The following is a 17,877-nucleotide window of genomic DNA, read 5'->3' on the forward strand; positions in this document are numbered from 1 at the left end:
CAAGAGCTTTGGGAATTGTGGGTCTCCTGTGGAGTGGGGGGATGCATCTGCCTTGGGAAAGGCTCATTCCAAATGGTGCCTCTGGCATGTGTGAAGGCCAGTGTGAGCTCTTTGGCCATACTGCAGTGAGATGAGCGTTGCAGTGTGTATGCAGCATCTGTGGGTATTAAAACACAGAGGGATTGAGCTGTACCTTAGGGTGTACTCTGTGTGTGTGGGTAAGGGGGGTGAAACAGCCTGGACTTGCAGTCAGAGCTATATGACTGGGTCCCTGCACACCTGGAAAGCAACTCTGGAGTGCTTTCAGTGTGTGTGAGCACATTCACAGCTTTTAGGGTTTTCATAAGGTAGGGCACAATAGGGTGTAGTCTGGCCACACAGAGTGGCCTTTCATTTAGCACAAGATGGAGATTTTTCACTTCCAGCTTGTTTGATTTCCATCATGTCCGGTGTTGATATCAAGATGTGGATGCACAGTTCATTGGTGAGAGCTTTGCAGCACCCCAGGCTCCCCTACCGAGGAGGGACACGTTTCTCGGAGCTTGCCATGTGCGCCCCGCGGAGGTGGAACGGCGTTCCCCGGCGCACTCCGGGATGAGCTGTGACCCCAGCACCCCTTTTCTCTGTCTGGAACTTCGGCGGGGCTGGGTGCACACCCGGCACCACGCACTAGGTGTCAGCGGCGCCTTCCCTAGCGCCCCTCCGGGGGCTCGCTTCGGAACACCTCCCCGCCCCTCCCGCTGGAAGGGGGGAGCCCCGCACTGCCAGACCCCCTCCGTTCCCCGCCCTTCCTCCGCGCTCCGCGGCGGCGCGTCCCCGCCCCGGGGCCGGCCGGCGGCGAGGGGCGGAGGTTCCGCGGCGGCGGCGCCGGGCGCGCTGCAGGGCAGCCCGGCCGCCGCGGGGCCGCCATGCCCGCCAAGTCCAAGTACAACCTGGTGGACGACCGGCACGACCTCCGCATCCCCCTGCACAACGAGGACGCCTTCCAGCACGGCATCTGCTTCGAAGCCAAGGTGGGCGGCGGGCGCGGAGGGGGTCCCTGCCCAGCGCTTGCACCCCGATCCCTCGGGATTCCCTGTTTTCCAGCTTTCTGTTCGCATAGCGTTAGGTTTTCTCCGGTTTCCCCGGGAGCCCTTCCTACTGGCGTTGCCTGCTCTCCCCTGAACTCAGCTGCAAAGAGTTGGGTGAGGCTTCCCGCCCATCCCGTAAGGATGTCAGAGCAGGTTGGATGGGTCAAGCTGGAGCGGGGTCACTCTGCTGCCTCACCCGAGCATCCCTCCTTGGCCCTGCATCCCTCCATGGCTCTGTTGCTTGGGGACGTTGGCCACAGAGAGCCAGGGACTGTGTGCATCTCTCCGGGAAAGAGCGGCGGTCTCGAGCTTTGCTCTGTGCTCCCAGTGCGGTGGGTAACGCTGGAGTACCGGTGTGGTGAGGGGACGGCTGGTGTCTGCAGGATGCCGTGTACGCTGGTGCTCCCCGATGGGATAAACTCATGGTGTGAGCAGAAGGAAAGACTGCATGCCATTTGCGGTGCAGTGCAAGAGGTCAGGGCTGCCCGCCCAAAATAAGAGATTGCTATTTCTTCTTATATGTATAAACCATTCTTGCTAGTGGATTTGGCAGGAAGCACACTTTTTTTCTTTTTTTCCTTCTTTTTTTTTTTATATTTTTTTTCTAACCTCTCATTCTTACTCCACTTAGGCTGTGGCTTCCCACAGGCTGAGTGCTTGTGATCTCACAGCAGGCTGGGAAAAAGCCGAGCTACCTGTCCATGTTGCCCAGCCCTGAGCAGGTAGCACTGGCCACTTCCCACTCCACTGGGAAGTAGCTGGCCATGCAATTTGTAAAGGGGAAACAAAATCCTGCCCCCTTTGCTGTTCCGGGGGGATACAGTTATCAAACTGACAAGATACTCAGGTGAGGTTGACTTGGAAAAACCCCAGTGGACAACAGTTTTGAGCAGCAGGGAGGCAAGCAGCCCTCGCACACTGTTGTCTTCAGAGCACATGTGTTGGCAGGGGGGGAAGAAAAACTAAATCACAGTTTTGGCACTTGATTGTGTGCAGTGCCCTGGGGGTGAGGCTGAGGCTCATTGGAGGGTGTGATATTTTTCACCTTTTCTCAGGGCTGGGAGGGTTTTTCTGCAGAGGCCATTCCTGCCTGACGGCAGGTACTGTGCTGCAGAGCAAAACAGCCGAGGAGTTGTTTATGGAGCAAACTTAAACGTGCTTTGCAACTGTTTCTTGGGAAAGGCTGTTCAAACTCAGCTCTGCAGCCTTTTGCTCCTGGATTATTGGAGCTGATTGCTGCCAGCACCTGCTCACCTCTTGCCTGTGGGGAAGCTGAAAGTGTCTCTCCTTCTAAATCTCATGTACCTCTCCTATGCCAGTTTTGGGTGGCCCAGCTTGGGGTGTGAGAAGTGAAGAAGGGCTTCAGTTGCCCCTCAGTCTGCTCATGGCTCATCTTTTTTCTATGCTGCCGGTCTGGCTGCGTTAATGGGGTGGTGCGTATTAGTCTTTGTTAGCCCCTCTTTCTATTATTTGGTATCCTGTGGCACGCATTAATGCCAAGCACAGTCCCTGCAAAACCCAGCTTCCGAATTTGTGGGCTTCTCCAGCAGTCCCTGATGCCAGACACAGAACACAGATGGCTTAGGCAATTACTCCATCCTTTTATTAGATTGCTGGAGATTAATTAAATGCTTACACTCCTTTAGTTCCTTTTATCCCCAAGAATCCTGAGCGTTTAAACCTGCACGGCTCTTGTTTTGCCCAGGCATCCAGTGTGAGTCACAACAATGAGGAACTCTGATTTAGAGCAGAACTTTGGGGAAGATTAAAGAAGAAAAATGCTCATCTGGGGCGCCGGCACTCACGTGCCTGTCTCCTAAAAGTCTTCTGGGATTGCTGATAGCGCGGATGGTGGGGATCCTGGTGTTACAGCCCTCGGCAGCTGGATCACTGCTCTTTGCTCCCGCAGCCTAGGATTCCTGACGAGCTTGCTTGGGGCTCACTGCAAGGGGGCAATGCCAGTCTTAGTTGGTATGTGCTGATTTATTGGTTTAGTTTTTACTTTTATTTTTACATTCAGACCTATGCTCTCTGCTGTTGTCTTTAAATGGCACACATAGTGGTATGTAGTGGTTCAGTGCTAGCTGGTGTCATCCTCCTTGCCTCTCTCCCGAGGGAGTCCTGGCATCCTAGCTGCGGGCAGTCAGGATTTGGGCCCTTTTCCAGCACAGAGTGATGGGCTCTGTCTGAAGCAAGAGGTGCTGTCACATGTGATGCCATCAGGAGACTTGTGTTTCTTGTCCCCAGTGAAGCCACTTGGAGCCATATGCTCTGGCATGGGGACACCAAGTCTGAGCAAACTCTCCCCTAAGGATTATGTTAATCCATTTTCTGGAGATAAATCCAATAGTTGGAAAATCCCACTCCATCTTCTTAGGAATAGTAATACATTTCGCACTTCTGGATCTCTTTTCATTGGCCACCTCTCTTGGCACCAAATGCTTCTGTGTCTCAGAGGTGCCTCAGCCAGGCTTCTGGGAATCAGAGGAGCTGGCTCCAAGGGGAGGCAGGATGTTCATTTTCTTCTGTGCTTTGAGCTCTGAATTGTTGAGTAAAATCAAAAGCCTGGCCTCTTGGGTTAGTTGAAGCATCTGGATGAGAGCTGGAAGCTGCAGCATGGTGCAGGGGAGTGGACAGAAATTCCCGCTTGTGCAGGGGTTTTCTGATTAAATAAATGGGTATGTAGAAAGTAAAGACTCCTCCTGTCCTCCTCCACCTCTCCACCCAGTACAGCTCCTCTGGTCCATGCAAGGAGGAGGGGAATGTGAGCTTACTCCTTATCTTCTCAAAACCTTAGTGCTGCAGAACAAAACCCAAGGGCCACCTTGTGCAACACCAGCAATTCTGCACATTCAGAGATCATGACTCGGGCTTCTCCAACGCCTTGAGGGAGATCGGCATGTAGAGGGAAGTAAATGGGTGGTGAAGGCTGTCACTGGAGCGCCAGACCTGCAGTCTGTTCAAGTACAGGGGTGCTAGGTGCTGCTGAGTTCACACAGTGAAGCTGTTACTGGCCCCTGGGGAGTTGTTCCTGGCTCGGGAGCTTAGTGGGCTAGGCTTTCCTTCTGACCTGGAGATCTTGCGGTCCAGAGCAAGGTCCCACATACCATATATGTGTTATTTAGAAACAGATGTTAATCCTTCAGTCCTGGGACTCATTAATCTATTCACAGTGCCCTAATGAATGTGGTTCCCAGTAAAGGGGCAGATAGGTGCAAGGTCCTTCTCTGCTGCTTTCCCATCTGCAGATGGGGGGAGAATGGGCTGTCCAAGCAAACCTTGGTCATTGGGCAGACCCACTGTCTGCAGTCCAGGACTGCCATGGGCATGCTGAAACCTGGTGTTCCTGATACCAGACCTGTCTGCAGATAAATGCGGCACTGGAGGTTTGGAGGGGAAATGCTGTTCTTCTGGGCAGCAGGTGGGGTTTGGGGGTTTGGGTGGCAGGTTTCTTTTTTTTTCCCTTAAGGGATCTTGGCAACAAGGCATTTTCTCTCGTATTTGTCAGTACTTTTCTCTGCTTTTCTGCGTGGGAAACTGAAGTTGAACCGAGCATCTGCTGCTGTCTATGTTTGGAGATGGGACATGAAAGAGACTTTAGTCTGATTCAGTATGTCTTTTCCTATGAAACCCTCCAGTTCAACTGCCCGCTGCCCTCCCAAGACTGCAAGCACTGGCAGTGCCTGCTGTTTGCTGCAAAGATAAATCCTTTATCAGGAAAAGGATTGTAGCCTCTGGTGAACACCAAGCAGTGAGTGCACATGTGTTTCCACTCCTGTGTATTTCGTTGTGTACGTAGGGGCCATACACAAAAACATTAGAAGTGAGCTGAATTGCAGGCAGCTCCGATGGGGTCATCAGTTTCCCATCTCTGCTTCAGGCTCCCTTCTCAGCAGATTCTTTTTCCTGGAGGGATGGGAAGCTCGAGACTGGTTATATGAAGCTCTGCACCTCTAGCTGGCTGGGAGCGACTTGGCAGCTTTGTTTGGGGGCTGTTTGTACTGGCACCTCTGGAGTATGGTGTGCTCTGTCAGGGCTGCTCAGCTCAGAGCAAAGTTGCAGTGTGATTTAGCCCAGGATTGCCTGCTCGAGGCTATAAATAACCTTCCCAAGTGCCACAAAAGTTCTCGTCTGAAACAGTGGCATATTTCTGCCATACTTGTTAAGTCAGTTCACAGGCTGCTTAGTGAAGCTCTTAGTGAAAAAGAGAAAATCTCTGCTGGGATTTGGCAAAGCTGTGTGTGCCCAGACTGTGGGTCCCAGCTGGACACTGCATGGACTCAGGCAGATGCCAGAAGGGCCTGAGGAAGATGCAGCGGGGGTGGGATGCTCCCAGCGCTCTTTCTGGTCGCCGAAGTGCTCGGGTCTTGCATGTCCTGTCCACAGAATTGGCTGTTAAGGCTGTAGCTGGGTGTAAGTGCAGGAAGCTCAGCCCTGCGTGGGGGCAGCTGTGGGCTACGTGGCTGGGTGGGGTACAGAAACAGGAGTGAGAGGACAGCCCTACTTCTTTGGTATGGAAAAACTCCAGCTCTCCTGCTGCACCCGCTCACCCAGTGCCCTGGTGTCCCTGCCGCAGGGCTGCATCCTGCTGCAAAGGTGTCTCCCCTTGCCACATGAGCCCCTGTTTTGGCTGGTGAGAGGGGAGGGTGGGTGCTGGGTCTTGTCTTGGGACCACCAAGAGCTCTGTGTTTCTGGGACTCAAGCCCCAGTGCAGCTCCTAGGCAGTGCAAGCACTTGTAGGATCAGCAGGCAGAGAAGCACTAACATCCTTAGGGCATCAGATTGACCAGTGCTGCGTGACATGAGGTGTCTCTGTGTTAATGCCCATGGTCTAGTTGCATAGCTCTGATGAGTTGATAGGTCTGACACGCTGTGTTAAACTACCTGGCTCCCAGAGCTGGTGTCCTCAGGGTACAGAGCTCTGTTAAGGGGGACTGGGCAGGTCTGGAACCCTCCAGCTCAGCAGAGAGCCCCCTGCACCCTTCTACTGGGCTCAGGCTGGAAACATGCGGCTTTTTTCCATTGAAGTCAGCTGGCATCCCGACTTTTCCATCTCCTTTGGCCTCTGAGCTTGCACCACTGCAGTCTGAGTAAACTTCCCCCTTTTCCTTCCAGCAGGGCTGGGTGTTCCTGGGGTGCAGGGCAGAGCCAGGCTGTGCCAGCCCAGCCCTGTGGCTCCCTGGGCACAGGCTGTGTGTGGGCAACAGGAGAGCAGGAGCACTGGGACGGAAAAAGTCCTGGGAACTGGATTTCTCCTTATTTTCCCTGATGGCAGCAGCCTGGGAAGAAGCTCTTATCAGCCAGGCTGCAGACAGGGCACTGGGGAAATAAAGAGGCTTCTGATTTTGGGATGCCTGGCTGGGGATTGGTGCCCAAGCACTTTGGCCCTCGCTTTGTGGCTCAGACGTGTGGTCTGAGCCACACTGAGACGGGCCAATGTCTCAGTACCTGGTGCAGCCTCACGCTGCGATGGACTCCACAGAAACCTTGGGACCCTCGTGGCCCATATCCAACCCGGCTGCTGGTACCTTCAGTAACCCCTCCCCAGCCCAGGTGGAGGACCCCTGCTCGAACAAGACTCTCCTGTCCCTGGGGATGGCTGTGTAGCCCGTGATGTGATGCCCCAGCCTGGGCTGGTGCCACGTGTCTCCTCTGTCTGCACTGTCCTGCTGCCTGCCTGCAGCTCCTCTGCAGGAGCAGTTGCTCCTCATCCCTGGCAAGCTCTCTGACTCAGGGTGGCTTTTGAAGCTGGAAACCTGGCAGCCAGGCAATCTGGGCGCCCCTGTAAGTTGGGTATGATACAGCCCTGACCTATGCACGCAGTATTGGGCTGGCAGAGCAGTGGTGTGCCTCCCTTGGGAAGGCAGCAGCTCCTCTCCGGAAAGGCTTTTGCTGCCCACCACTGCCCATCACCTGCAAGGGATCTCATCAACACCCCTTGGAAGGTGTCTCCCTGTCAGGGATGCAATCGGCCTTCGGCTTTCCGAAAATATCTGCCACCTGCTGTCACAGAAAAAGCAGCTTCTCAAGAAAATTCACTTCTGACAGAGTAGAAAACAAGCAGCATAAAACAACCTCAAGGAAAAATGAGAAACTAAGTGACTTGTGCAAACACTGCTTTGGCAAAATGCTCTCCTTTGTTTTCTTGTTTTCTTTTTTCCTCTGGCCAGAGGAGGACTGGTATTTCCCTGAGCTGGACAGGTCTTTTGTAAGCCATGGGCAGAGGGTGCATGGTGTGGGCTGTGCCTGGAGGCCCCTTCTAGCCATGCCTGGGACAGACAGGGGAGCCTGTTTGCATGGGAGGGGGACAGCGAGTAAGCCCCCTTCTGGTACTGAGAAGCCCGCTGGGTGATGGCCACCAAGCCATGGCAAGGAGAGGGGTCCTGGAAGGACTGATGGAAGGCTGGATCCCACACACGAGGCTGAGGAGCAGCAGGGCTCCCAGGGAACCGAAAGCACCCCGCAAAATAGGTTCTTTGTGCCTGCCCGCCGTGCTGCTGGGCGACACAGCCTGAGCAGCTCTGTCCATTTGCAGTGCGAGGGCTGCCTTTGTGGGGCTGCCAGAGCACCTCCTTACAGAAGGGACCCTCTCGGCTGCCCATTCACTGGCACTGTGAGCGAATGGCCTTTCTTCTCCTAATTGGGCTGGGAGGAGGAGGCTGCCTTCCCCACCCTGCCAGCCGTGCCTCCTGCCTTCAGAGCATGGGGATCGGTGACCCACTGATTCTGCCTGGCTCTTGAGTGCAAGAGGGAGGCTCCACCTCTGCCCCTATCCCCTGGCAGGGTGGTGGGGCCACGGGTCTGGAAAAGCTGCGTCCTGCATACGTACATACGGTTTCCTCCTTGGTTCCCAGGGGCTTGGGGAGGATGGGTTCTTTCTTGGGTTCATTTTCTTTGTCACCTCTCTTTCACACAGCTTTATTTTCCTTCCTTTTGTTGCAGGCGCCTTCCTTTCTCCTCCCCATGCTCAAACCCAGCCCTGCTGCCTCCCTTTCCTGCAGGGTCAACCTGCTGGCATGGACACTGGCACAGATGTTGGCCTGAGGTTTGGGAGCTGAAAAGTGGGCCCCTGTGGGCCACTGCTGCGCCTGGCACCTTGCTTGGGGCACATGGATTTTAGAGGAAGGCAAAAGCCCATGCCTGGGGTCCTTGGGGCTCCTGCCCTGGGAGGGCGGAGCTGGGTTTCAGTGTTGGGGGTGTGATAAATGGGGAGTTCTGTACCCTGCTGCTTCATTGATCTTTGCCTCTGCCTTGCCTGCTTTATCCCCACACCCCTGCCTGAAATGGAGTTTGGTGCTATGAGTAGAAGGACTAGAGGAGAGCAGAGCAGGAGCAGCCCTTGATACACTCACTGCCTGCAAATCACTGGTAAATACAGGTGGTTTCTCAGGCCATCCCCGCTCCTTGCCTGAGAAATAGTAGTTTAGCTAAAAGGCTGACCTCTTAAGTTCATGGTTTTTGGGCAACACTCACCACATTGTGAAGGATTACTCCTCTGCAGTGCAGTTCCCGCATCTGATTTATGCCCGGAAGGCAAAAGTAATCTGCGGAGACTTTGTCCATCTGTTGAGTTTAGTGAAACATGCAAGAAATACCTGCCTCCAGAGCGGAGGAAGAGGTGGGTGTTTTCGGAGTTGTGAGCACAGTAATTGTGTGAAGTGAGCCCACGCTGGGGCAGGAGGTGCCACAGGCTCTGGTGGGGGCACACTCCCACAGGATGCAGGATGCGTAGGAGCCCAGGTTTGGGAGCAAAGGCAAATCCTCCATGCTTTGTGACTGGAGTCTCTTGGTTTGGGTACATCTGAACATGGGCTGGAGGAGAATAGCTGAAGAAAGGGGTGTGGATAGGACAGCATCAAGACATTCCTGTTGCTGGTGCCATTTCACATGAGGGATGTCCAAGGAGGTGCTGCCCAGTCCCAGGAGGTGTCTGATTTCCATTCCATCACTTGCTTATGGAGCGGCCCAGCCCTCCCAAGCTCACACATGCAATTACAGGCATGACTGAGTGTTGCTGCTGTGGTCATCAGCCAGGCGGTTGGCATTGCTTGAATTCATGTGGCTGTGGGAGCCAGTGGTGGATGGGGCCATCTCCTGCCCAGCTTATAGCTGCCAGCACTCACCTTGTCCTTGCATGTGGCTGCATTCTGTGCTTGCCTAGGGAAGGAAAATGTAGGGAGAAGGAAAATGATTACCCCTCCAGTGGCAGTGGCCTCATGCTGTCAGGAATAGCTAGAAGAAGATAGGCATCCTCTGGCTGCAAAAGTCTGTCCTCATTTAAGCCAAGAAGCGTCCATTGCAGGTGAGTGGGAAGCAGTGCTGTCTGGTCCCCTGCAGAAGAGCAGTGTGGGGAGGCTTGGTTTCAGAGGTGCTGTGCCACTGAGACTTTTGCCTGGCAATGGAAGGTGAGGAAAGGTGCCTTCCTTATATACTGCGTGGTGACCCTGTGCCCATGGCCTTAGCCCTTCTCCTCGTCTCCTACTTTTTATTGGTGTTTTCCAGACTTTATATAAGAAAAGGGAATTGATTGACGTCAACGATGCTTCTCTTAATATGACCTGAACCTTTGAGGGGCGGGAAGGCTCTGCTTAGTTCAGTTGCTTAGGGGATGCAACTGAAAACTTACTGAGACCTGTGCTTTTGCAGTGGGGCATTCAGTGATTGGGGTCTGGGCAACTAAAGCCGTGTTTGCCAGCAGTGTGCATCGTGGACTTTAATTCCCAGTTACATAAAGCTGCCCTGCACCGTGGCAGCCTGCTCAGCACGTGATGAACACACCAGCTGTTTGGTGTTTATTTTTATATCCTCATCTCCTCTCAGCACTGGCTGCCTGGTGCTGGTTGCTGGACGTCTGCCCCATATCCACCCGGGGCAGGAGCCGTGCGTCTGGGGATGACCGCACCAAGTGGGTGGCCTTGTTGAGTTTGGGATGTGGAGGGGTAGCAAGGAGGGCTCTCTGGGACAGCATGCACACACAAAGCCCAGGCTTGCTTATGCAGCCCCAGCGCTGTGCCATGGATAGAGGTGGCAGCAGTGTCCCAGCGGAAAGGAACTGGGAGGCCTGCAGTGATGCTGGGTGAGAAATAACCCTTCTCTGTGGTCTCTGCCTCTATGGTGATCCCTAACACATGTTCAGCCATTTAAGCACCCATCTCAGCAATGGTGCTTGAAACCAGTGACCTGGGTTTTCATGGTGTCAGTGAAGGTTATGGCTGTATTCACAGGAACACATAGCCCTGCTGGGTTTAGTGCCCGCGCTGCGCTGCTGAGGGTTACGTCAGCGCTCGTGTCGAGATGAAGCGTGGGAGCACAGGGGGCTAGTAAATAGACTCAAAACGCTTTTCTTCTAACTACACGTTTTTAGCGCTCAGCATTGACTCTTCATTGCTTGTCTGTTTTCTGAACCTTCTTCTGAATCTGCCCTCTTCCATTTTAACTTTAAAAAGGTTTTTGTTCAGCATCTCTCCGTGCTGGGTCGCAGTGGCGCTGCCTTTGGTCCCCTTTGAATAGCAAAGCGGCTCCTTTATTCTGGAGGCTTGGCCTGAAGGCTCAGCATTGCTGCAAAAACAGCCAAGGCTTTGGCAGGGCTGTAATTAAACACCGAAGTGTCTGTCACAGGACAGGTTGCTCCAGCTATTTTAAGGATATTTCAATATCCAGGTCTACAGTAGGTGACTCAGTGCTATATTGGCTTATAGCTACATACTTTGATCACAGCATAGATGAATGAGGTCTGCTGGCCTGATTACTGAAGTTACTTTATTGTTAGAAAAAGGGCTGCTGAATCCTTGAAGCATTGTGTTGAGGGAACATCTTCATGGTGGGAGGGCTGCGAGGCTTCAGGTGCAGTAGGCAAAATGCTGCCTATTTCCCAGAAGTGACCCTGGGTTCCCTTTGGGGATGTAGTTGGAGCCATGGTGGGACCATGAGGTTTCCGGTGCCATGGAAACTTGACTAATTTGCTCTTTCGTTCTCTGCAGTACATCGGGAGCCTGGATGTGCCACGGCCGAACAGCCGGGTGGAGATCGTAACAGCCATGCGGCGGATCAGGGTGAGTGTGGTGAGGATGCTCCTTCCCCCTCTGTGATGGGGCAGCAGGGACTCTGCTCCTCCATCTACACTTACAGCCTTCTCTCACATAAGTCCTGTCCTCCAAGTTATTCGTAACTGTGTATTTTTCACTGTACTTCTCTCCATTGAACTCTCCATGTAACCCAAGCACAATGTCTGCAAGCTTCGTGTGCCACACTATCACGTTTGGAGCACCCCTGGCACTAGCGGTCCCCCATGGTACCTGGTATCTTGTGTGTTGTGGCTGGGGTTAGCTGCAGCCTGAGCCGTATCAGGGCTGTATCCATGCTCATGGTGCTGCGTCCTGTGCAGGAGCGTGTGCTGGAGAGGCAGGGATGGGGTGGAAGGTAGGTGTGGGGTGTGGGGCTGTCACCACTGGACGGAAACTGTAGCATGTCCACGATTCAGAGGATTCCCTCGTGTCAGTCCCAATTCGAAAGTAACAGCAAACTACTTGTGAAGAGGCACATTTGTGTTTTACTGCTTGCATAAGCACTTCAGCCGCATGAAAATTGAGGCGCTGCCTCGATACGCCAGCATGTTAGTGCCCGGTAAATGGCAATGTGCAAATTAAAGCACTGAGTAACGAGCTCTGGGGCCTGCCAGCAGCGAGCTTGTCTAACAGCGAGTAGGTCAGGGGATGTCAGCTGGCAATGAAGTCATCTGGCTTCCCAAAATAATTACAGTCAGGATATGGGGCACTCTTGCCATATAATGCTTGGCCAATAGCCAAGAGAGGAGCTGCTCTTCTGATCCCTGGCCTCTCACCTGCACAATGGAAGGAGATCAAGGACAGGATGGGAGGCGAGCAAACCACACACCCAGCAAGCTCACTGCCCCCAGGTTTAAAACAGCAGGAGCTTGACTGCTCTTCACATGAGACAGCCTTTTGGGCTGTGGTTGGACCTTGACCTGACAATTTTGAGGGCTTAGATGAACCCTAGGGAAAAAAACCCTCCAACAAAAAAACCACCAGAACGTCCTTGTTGACCAATATAAGGAAACTTAAGCATAGTCTCGAAAATTAATAGATAAAGCTCTGAATGGCAGAGAAAGGACACAAATTAGGGTAAAATAATGATTTCTCATGGTGAATGATGTGCTCAAAATGTGTGGTCAGGTGTTCCCGATCTAGTGTAAGATAGGAGAGATGCAAGTCATTGAAAGGCCATGATTTTGCCGATGAGATCTGCCAGAGAGACTTTTAATGTCTGTTTATTTGTTGTGGGGTGCTGTTTGTAAAGAGGATGCCAGTATGGTTTGTGTGACAGGAGTTTACACGTACAGCCCTTCCCTGGTTTCCCGTGTTCTGCACTGGCCTTGCACCCAGCAGCAAGATGTTACTGTGGCACTGTAAGGGCATTTGCTGGCTGGGCTGGTTTTGGCTTGGCTGGAGGTCAAGGAATGTGTGTCCTTCTTAAACCAGAAGGGTAGTTGTGTTCTTTAAGGAATAAAGTAATCCCCAAATATTGGCATGGGGAAACCAGAGGAAGAAAAAGGTTATTTAGGCACAGAAAGCAAGTGATGGGCGATCATCAAAAACAAGCTGCAGTGGTTCTGTGTGTGATGTGTGAAGCAGCTGCTGACCCTGAGGTTTTGTATGGTTTTAATGCAGTTTAGGGGAATGTGCTGTGTCCCAGCTTGTTCAGAGTTGGTCGCTGTTGGTGAAGGAGGGGGAGCTTCCACTGCAAATCTCCTTTCTCAGTGGTGCCTTCACCCTGGCTGCTCACTGGGCTTTGCCTCTGTTTACTACATGTAAAGATGTGGGGAAGAACCCTGCCCAACATTGGGGGTGCCAAGGGGGAGAGCATCCTGGAAGCCCCCCATAACTGCTTGTGCTGAGCTGAGAGCAGGGAGGAATGGGGCCCTGAGCAGCAGCTGCATCTCCTCTCCTCCCTGGCAGTTGGAACTTGGAGGGTGAGCATCTTGAGCCTGGCTGAGCCTGGCTTCCTCATGGCTTCCTGTTTAGATAGAGACCTGACCCTTTGGGGGCAGAGAGGAGGCATAGCCAGCATTGCTGGGATTCCTGTTCTGGGCTGGGATCTGCTGCCCTGCTGCCAGTCTCCCAAGAGCAAAGCAGAGCAATGGCAGAACATCTCCACCAGAGCGAGATGTATATATTAAGTCCAAATCTAGTCCATTTTGTGGATCTGGGTTGAGAGGGACTTTATACAGGGAGTCGGAGAGCAAGAGCCCAACTGATGCATCTTCCCAGCTATAAATGACAACAATAACTATATATTTTTTTTATATTGTCACGATGTAAATGTATGCAAATGCTTTCCTCTTTGTGCTCCTGGAATGTCTCCAGTGCTACCTAGCTGGGTCTTGGTGCGGTTGTTCTAGAGAATTTGGGATCATCCTTTTTTTGCTCCTTGTGTTGCTGAGTGCAGCTTTAATCTGGGTTTTCTTTGGTGCCAGAAGGGATGATATCCTTTATAGATGCTTCTTAAAAGCAGCTTCTGTAGAAGTCTTCTGCAAGGCTGTTTCTGGGAAGAGTCCAGCTGAGTTTTGCAAGCTTAAAACAAGCAGGCATTTCAAGCACTTTAAAATATAGTTCCTCTACACCTCCTACTCTCTCAGGTACATCTGATTTTGTGGGGCTTCTGCTGCTTTGCATAGCTGAGCTCTATCTTAGCAAATTGGCAAAATTGTTGAATTTCAACTAGCTTGTTTTAAAATAAGATTTTGCATCGCCTGCAAGCCACATGCACAGTCGGACTGGTGTGAAAATTGATGCATGTGGCCAGTTATTTGTGTAGAGCGCCTGGTGTCATATTGATCTCATTTAATTAAAATATTTCTGAAATGCTCCTGTTCCTGCCATGGGGAATTTTTAAAAGTCATTTACAATGATGCCTTCTTTTTCTTTTTCTTTTTCTTTCATCATGCAAGGAGCAGCATGGCTGTACCCGACATAAAATGGAGCAGGATTTGAAAGCGAGCTGGCCCTGTGTGCATGAGAGCCCTGTCTCGGGGCAGCCCTCCCCTGGCTCCTGTGGGGGACCTGCATGGTGGGCAGGGGAGTGGCTGGAAGATGCTCAGGCTTTGGCTGCCTTAAGAGCACAGCCTGCTCTTTGCCAAGCCATAGCACTCGGCGCGAGGTGAATTATCTGCGAGCTAATGACTTGACGTGATTATCTGAGATGAACAAGATTATGTTGTATTAGATCTGGGAGGAACCGAAGGGATATCCATAATAATTTCAATTGCTCTTTCAGTGCTCTGACAATTGCAGTAAAAAGCGTGAAGGCTTCCTGGCAAGTTCACTGTATTTCTCCCAGCACCACCAGTGCCACTTAACTTGATAATAAAATAATGGCTAGTCTGGTGTTGCTAACAGCATGCTGCCTACTCAATTGCACGAAATAGGTCAGGATCTCATCCTGTGGTGAGTATTTCATCAGTGAACTCAGGTTCACCAGAGCACCCTTTTGACCAAGATTGCCTATAGGGGAGAGATGGTTTCCAGGAGGGTTGGCCAAAGCATGGTGGCCCTGGCTTGGGTGTCTCATTTAATGCCGTGGTCAGGATGTGATGAATGCTTTCCAGTGAAGCTTTAAAGGTTACTGGCAGCATCAAGTAGTGCAAGTTGTGTATACACTCTGTTGTAATGCACATATAGTAAAATTACAAGTTTAAGGAGGAAAATGACTCCATGTGGCAGAGGGTGGGCTTCTGAACTGGTAAGAAGGTGTGAAGTGTGAGCCATTAATGCTGGAAAGCAAGGTCTGAGGCCCAGAGAAAGCAGGGTAGGAATGGGGTTTTGAGCACTGCTTGCCGGAGGGACTTTGGGAAGGTGGTTCCTGGCAGACATGAGCAAGTACTGCTTGTTCCAGCTGTCTGCCGGTCTTGCTGGGTCACACGATGGCAGGAATGACGGGGCTCAGCCAAACGTGTGACCTGGTGGGTCCTGAGGAGACAAGGAATGGTCATGCTCCTCTTTCCCTGGTAGCTGGATTTGTGAATAAGTCGTGATAAACTCATTGCTTTTTGGCTTCCAGCAGTGACCTAGCTAAGAGTTCTCTCCCAGGCCTAGGGCAGCAACATGTTCCTTGTGGCCAGGCTCCAAACCGTGGTGGGGAGGAGAGCTTGATGGCAGAGGGTCCAGCCTGGAAAAGAGCAGGGGTTTCCTAGCTGGATGGCGAGCTTGGTTGTGGAGCCAGCAAGGATGAAAGAAACCATAACCCAGATGGGGGAGCATGCTTTGGAAAGCTGATGAGCCAGGAGGTGCATGCTGGTGTGTGGTCTTAACCGTACCTCCTGCCTCTCTGAGCACTTCTGCTCTGGGCAAGTGTCCTGTGGGCAGGTGGTGCTCAGGGCTCTGGCAGGAACACGTCAGCTGATGTGGGGCATGCCAGCGCGAGCAGCAATGCCCTGGTGGGTGATGCTGGCCTGTAGCCACTCAAATGCCTTTGAGAGGGCTGGGAGCCAAGTAGGCACCAAGCCCAGGGCAGGACTGGAACTGCTGGAAAAAGCTGGGAGGCAGCAGTGCCTCCTGTCCCCTGTGTCCCCGTCACGCATCCTTGCCCTGTGTTTTCTTGGGTTGGCCTTTCCTTGTTGGGCTTTCTTCCTTCTCTTGGGACCAACAGTGTCTCCCTGTGATTCATCTGGCTCCATGGCTGGGGGCTTTCCTCACCATCGCTCTCAGTGAGTCACGTTTCCAGCTTGCTGATGCCGTCATCTGAGCCATCGGCAAATAACTGCTGGGAGCTCAAGGGAGAAGGGGAATAACGTCTGCCAGGCTCCCTGAACGTGGGGGAGAGTGCAGACCTTTGGCATTGCTCCTTCCCAGCCAGTGGTGCCCTGCCAGCTCCCACCCCTTCTCTAAATCCATGTGCATGTAAAGTCATTGAATAGATGTCTGTCCCTTTTTGTACCCTTATGCTCCCTTCTCTTCCTCCCTCTTCACACTTGTTCTTCCTCAGAAATTCCTCAGCCTTCCAAGCAGGCTTTAAGCATTGCACTAATGGGCTGTGTTACCTGTTGGGCTCAGCAGAACATGTGCAGGGGTGTCGGTGCGTGATGGAGAGGTGCTGTTGGCTTTCCATGGCTAGTTCCTTAGACGCTCCCCATGTTGCACACATGGTTCTGGTAGCACAGCAGGCCCAGCTCAGCGCCAGGGCTCAGCTGCGCTAGAAACAGGGAATCTGGCACTGCAAACCTTGCTTTCCGCAGGGACGCGGTGTAGCTGGAGCACTGACACATGTAACGTCTGCAGTACTGCAGATGCTGCGGAAGCTGCTGGTGGTGCTGAGATGGCTCTCCTGCTCTCTGTGCCTGCTCTGGCTTCTCCTCCTGCCTAGAAAGGAGTGATTTGTTGCACGCTCAGGCTGATGGGCATGAATGCAATTAGCCTGGCTGTCAAGGGGGAGGTCTGCAGCTTGTTCTGGGGGATTTGGGGTCATGAGAGCATTGGTAATTGTTGTTTGTGAGGTTTTGAAGAGTTCTTACAGAAACCATCATCCTTTGATAGCTTTCTGCTCCTTCAGCAGGGTGACAGGGCTGCCTTTGATTGCCTGACCCTCTAACTTGCATAAACCTCTGCAGAAATTATTGCTATTGAGGGAAAGGGCTGTGTTCAGTGTCATCAGCCATAAGGTACCCAACTCAGCGCTCTCTAGCTCCACCATGGTCATGAAGAGGTGACAGCCTCTTCTGCTGCTAGAAACTTGCTAGCAAAGATAACCTTCTCCACTTATCTTTGCATTTTAAACTAAATTCCTAACTGTGCATAAGGATAAGCTCCTGGTGCACCTGAGAGGTTGTTGAGGTGAGAAAATAAGTGTAAGAGGGGAACACTGAGCTGTGGCTGATTTCAGGGTCTGCAACTCATCTTGGTGTCTCCCGGCACTTTCCTGGTCAGCATAGTGGATTGCTGGCCCCATCCCCCTTTTCCAATCCTTTTGAGTTAGTGTCTCCTCACATGCATGGCATTGCTTTTATTTGGAGTTTTTGTCTTCTGGTTTACTGCAAGATGGAATTTTTGTGTGTTTTTTAATAAATCAAAGGCTTTCATCAGTTTGCTGCCCTTTTACTCTTGGGCAGTGTTTTACTCATGGGATGAAGTGGGGTCCAAATGTTCTCCTGTGCTGACTGCCAAAGCTGATGTATGGACCTGAGCACGAGGGACACAAGTGGCTGCATCCTGAGCAGCTGCCTTTTCCAGCCAGGCATGAGTGTGTCCAGAGGTGGTACCTGGCTCTTGCTCTGTGATTAACGGGAGAAATAGCTTAGGAAAAAGGGAGCAAAGACTAAAAACGCCTCACAAGCAGGAGGTCAGGTTTCAAGCAATATTTAGTATCCGTTTTATGCATGCAAAACCAAGACACAGGGAGACTGAGTGACTTGTCAGACTCATTCTGAGGGAGGCATCCCTGTGCAGGGAACCAGACTGGATGAAAGTTAAACCAAGCTGAAATCAACACTTTAAATGCTATTGTTGTGTATGATCCTTTCTGGTTTTGTGCTTCTCTGCTGGTCCTCAAAGGCCAAGGACCCCTTGATTTAGTTTGTTGAAGTATTGTCCTCTCGGAAGAGAGGCAAAGCGTGGAGCTGCAGCCTTGCAAAAAAAAAAAAAAATGCCACGTGCCCCAGTTTCTTCACTGCTAAAATTAATTCGTGGTGGTTTTGGCTTGGTGCAGCAGGAAGATGTTCCAGGGGACGCTGTACACCAAATGGCCAAGGGGGAAGAGCAGTGTCAGAGCCTGCCTCGCAGCCTGCAGCAAGGTGAGA

At 52.2% G+C, this 17,877-nt stretch overlaps 1 protein-coding gene across 3 annotated transcripts in view; it reads left to right on the top strand.

Annotated features, from left to right (window-relative positions):
• The first annotated feature begins 759 nt into the window (after window positions 1–759).
• The window catches only part of NOS1AP (nitric oxide synthase 1 adaptor protein), a 39,551-nt gene continuing 22,433 nt past the window's right edge, over window positions 760–17,877 (top strand). For 2 of the 3 annotated variants that reach the window (XM_030495169.2, XM_030495171.2), the window contains exons 1-2: window positions 760–1,013; window positions 11,051–11,122. In XM_030495169.2, coding sequence (XP_030351029.1) covers window positions 909–1,013; window positions 11,051–11,122 — 177 coding nt within the window. In that variant the 5' untranslated portion in view covers window positions 760–908. The remainder of the gene's footprint in view (window positions 1,014–11,050; window positions 11,123–17,877) is intronic. The other variant, XM_030495170.2, reaches the window with a different exon arrangement.

This window comes from Strigops habroptila, chromosome 8 (genome assembly GCF_004027225.2).
Source record: "Strigops habroptila isolate Jane chromosome 8, bStrHab1.2.pri, whole genome shotgun sequence".
Taxonomy (NCBI): domain Eukaryota; kingdom Metazoa; phylum Chordata; class Aves; order Psittaciformes; family Psittacidae; genus Strigops; species Strigops habroptila.